The sequence below is a fragment of the Nycticebus coucang genome, chromosome X (genome assembly GCF_027406575.1).
Source record: "Nycticebus coucang isolate mNycCou1 chromosome X, mNycCou1.pri, whole genome shotgun sequence".
Taxonomy (NCBI): Eukaryota; Metazoa; Chordata; class Mammalia; order Primates; family Lorisidae; genus Nycticebus; species Nycticebus coucang.
This window is the reverse complement of record NC_069804.1, coordinates 122,314,045-122,316,542: the sequence shown is the minus strand read 5'-3', so window position 1 is coordinate 122,316,542 and position 2,498 is coordinate 122,314,045. Positions and strand designations below refer to the sequence as shown.

At 41.1% G+C, this 2,498-nt stretch overlaps 1 protein-coding gene across 2 annotated transcripts; it reads right to left on the bottom strand.

Moving 5' to 3' along the window:
- Positions 1 to 1,385: 1,385 nt before the first annotated feature.
- LOC128578118 (deubiquitinase DESI2-like) lies at positions 1,386 to 1,970 on the bottom strand. 2 transcript variants are annotated; one of them, XM_053580569.1, is made up of 2 exons: positions 1,844 to 1,970; positions 1,386 to 1,756 (listed from the first exon to the last, which is right to left on the bottom strand). In XM_053580569.1, the coding sequence occupies exons 1-2, from the start codon at positions 1,968 to 1,970 to the stop codon at positions 1,386 to 1,388; spliced, it is 498 nt and encodes a 165-aa protein (XP_053436544.1). The 2 variants fall into 2 exon arrangements, with proteins under 2 accessions (XP_053436544.1, XP_053436543.1); XM_053580568.1 differs by having other exon boundaries at positions 1,386 to 1,970.
- Between the last annotated feature and the right edge of the window lie 528 nt (positions 1,971 to 2,498).

Genomic DNA, 2,498 nt, shown 5'->3' with positions numbered 1-2,498 from the left:
CCTCTTCTTCAGGAACTACACTCATCTCAGCCTGCCAGAGGGCTAAGATTATAGGTGTGAGCCATGAAATTTAGTCATTTTGTATTTCTTTATTTCCCTCCCTCTCTCCTTCCCTTCCCCAATCCCTCACTTTATCTTTCCTTCCTTAAATTCTTTCCCTCTCATTTGCTTGCTCTCTCCATTCTTTTCTTTCCTTCGTCCCTTTATTTCTTCTACCTCTCTCTTCTACACCTTAAAGGAAATGTCTCTACTAACAAGCAAAGTATATAAGTGATCCCTGAATATGTAGTCTTGAACTCTATAATTGAAATGGGTGAAGTATGGAATGTGTGAATTATATCTGAATAGAGTTGTTATTTTATTTATTTATTTTAACAAATTTCATGAAACATGAAAGAATTACCTTTTGGGGGTGTGTTACTTCAGACTCTGTTTTTCAAGGTCAAGTATAGAAAAGGAAGCCTGAATATTTAAAAGCAGTTGAATGTCAACTTATACTGTTACTCATAAGGTTACCTCTTAGGATATTCCTATACCACCAACAAAATCTTGTGCAGGAGGAAATCAGTGTGCATTAAAATAAAAATGAAGCCCCTCCATGAAAACATGTGAAAAAACGCTTGTCAGTTACAAGGATATCTTTAACAAAAAAAAAAAAAAAATCTCAATTATACACCGAGAGGCAGCAAACCAGAAGAACAAGATACTATTCGCTTAGATGGAAGGATATTTGGTTAAAAGTAATCCTGTATGGTCTCCTTGAAATATGTGCTACTCAGGGTGGGAGGGAGAATGGAGAGGAAGTGGATTTAGAGGTCCAAGCCCTCAGGCTGTGCATACTCCTTCACCTTGGGACAGATGGGGTCTCTGCATCCTGGTGCCCAAAACATTAACAAAACAAAAACAAATCTACATTCTTGAGTACATAAGGATGACTAACTTTGTACATACCTTTTCATGTGACTACTATTTATGCTGTAGCTCTGGCAATTGCCAAAGTGTACAAAGATTACTTGCCTAAATTTGAATACATGAATATTTTCTTTCCCGCGGGCAGGAGTCTTTCCCTGCGGGCAAGATTTGTAAACAGTGATACAAAACATTGTTAACAACTTATCAGAGCTTGTATAAAACAGAAGAAGTAAATCCAAGTTTACAGTGTTTAAAAAAAAAAAAAACAGAGGCCAGCTTCATACAAAGTTCTCCCTCCTGTGCCAAGTGATTTTTTTTTTTTTGATTACCAATATAATCTGAGCTGAAAAACTGGGATTTGGGGGAGAGCCATCTTTGCATAAAAAATATCCAAAGGACGCTTACTCAGTTTACTTTTCCGTATTTATTTTCAACTGCCAGACACAGTTCTGAAAGTGTGACTTTGGAGACATTTATAGTTTAGTGTGGCACCCGGGTCTGGAGCCTTCTGCGGTGCTCTCCATGGAAGTGGATGCGGCAGCGTCCTCTGCTTCCTCCAGTTCATCCTGGAGCTCTTGGCTGACACTAGACTGCAGGGCGATGGGAGTGAGCCACTCCTTTGGGAGGCAACTCTGTAGAAAGGGTATACAAGAGCTGAAGTAGGCAAGTCGGTTGATCCAGCGAGGAATCTCTTTCCCACAAAGAATCTCTGATAAATCTGAAGAAAAGTGATTACAATTTTTATTCATCAAATGATAAGCATTGCCTTTGTATTCTTTTCCCATTTCTTCTACAATTTTTCCTATATCATCTTCTAGAAAGTCAGTGCTCCCTAAAACAACAGCTTCTTTAAATTTAAATGTGTCTCCTAGTTCAGAAGCATTTCCTGGGGAGATTTCAAATATTCCAGAAAAGGGGTAAGGATGACCACCGTAAGCAAATTCTCTGCCATATACTTCAATTCCTGAATGAAAAACTCCAATTCCTATGGATGAGGTGTATTCGTTCATCCAATACATGTCATACACATTGAGCACCACTAACTGATTAGCCCCCATCTTCCTTCCTGCCGCAGCTGACTCGTCCTCTAGCCGCTCCATCTCCACAGGTCCCAAGGTCCCTGTCGCCCCTGCAGGTCCTTCGGGGGGCCTGAGCTGGGCACTAAGCTCACAGCCCAGCCCACAACAGCCAGAATGGAAGCATTGGGCATCTGGAGAGCTCTGATGTGCTACTGACAGGGAACTCTGCATGGATGGGTCTGTACCCCTGGCTGCTTGCTCCAGCTCAGGCGTCTCCTCTAGGTGGCTAGAGTTGTTATTTTTTAATCCTTGGGCTGTTATCTATGAGGAAAATAGAGAAAAACTTTCACCAAAATGTAAGCATAAATGGACACCATAGCTCACTCCTATAATCCCAGCAATTTCTGAGGCCGAGGCAGAAAGATCATTGGAATATCTGGGGTTTCAGACAAGACTTAGCAACATAGTGAGACCCCATTTGTCCAAGAAATAAGTGTAAAACTTCCAAGCAGTGGTGGCGTGGGCCTGTACTCTCAGCTGCTGAAAAGCATAAACTAAGGATAACTT

Coding starts and splice junctions, on each gene's coding strand:
- LOC128578118 (XM_053580568.1), bottom strand. CDS start 1,970: ATGGGGGCTAATCAGTTAGTGGTGCTCAATGTGTATGACATGTATTGG.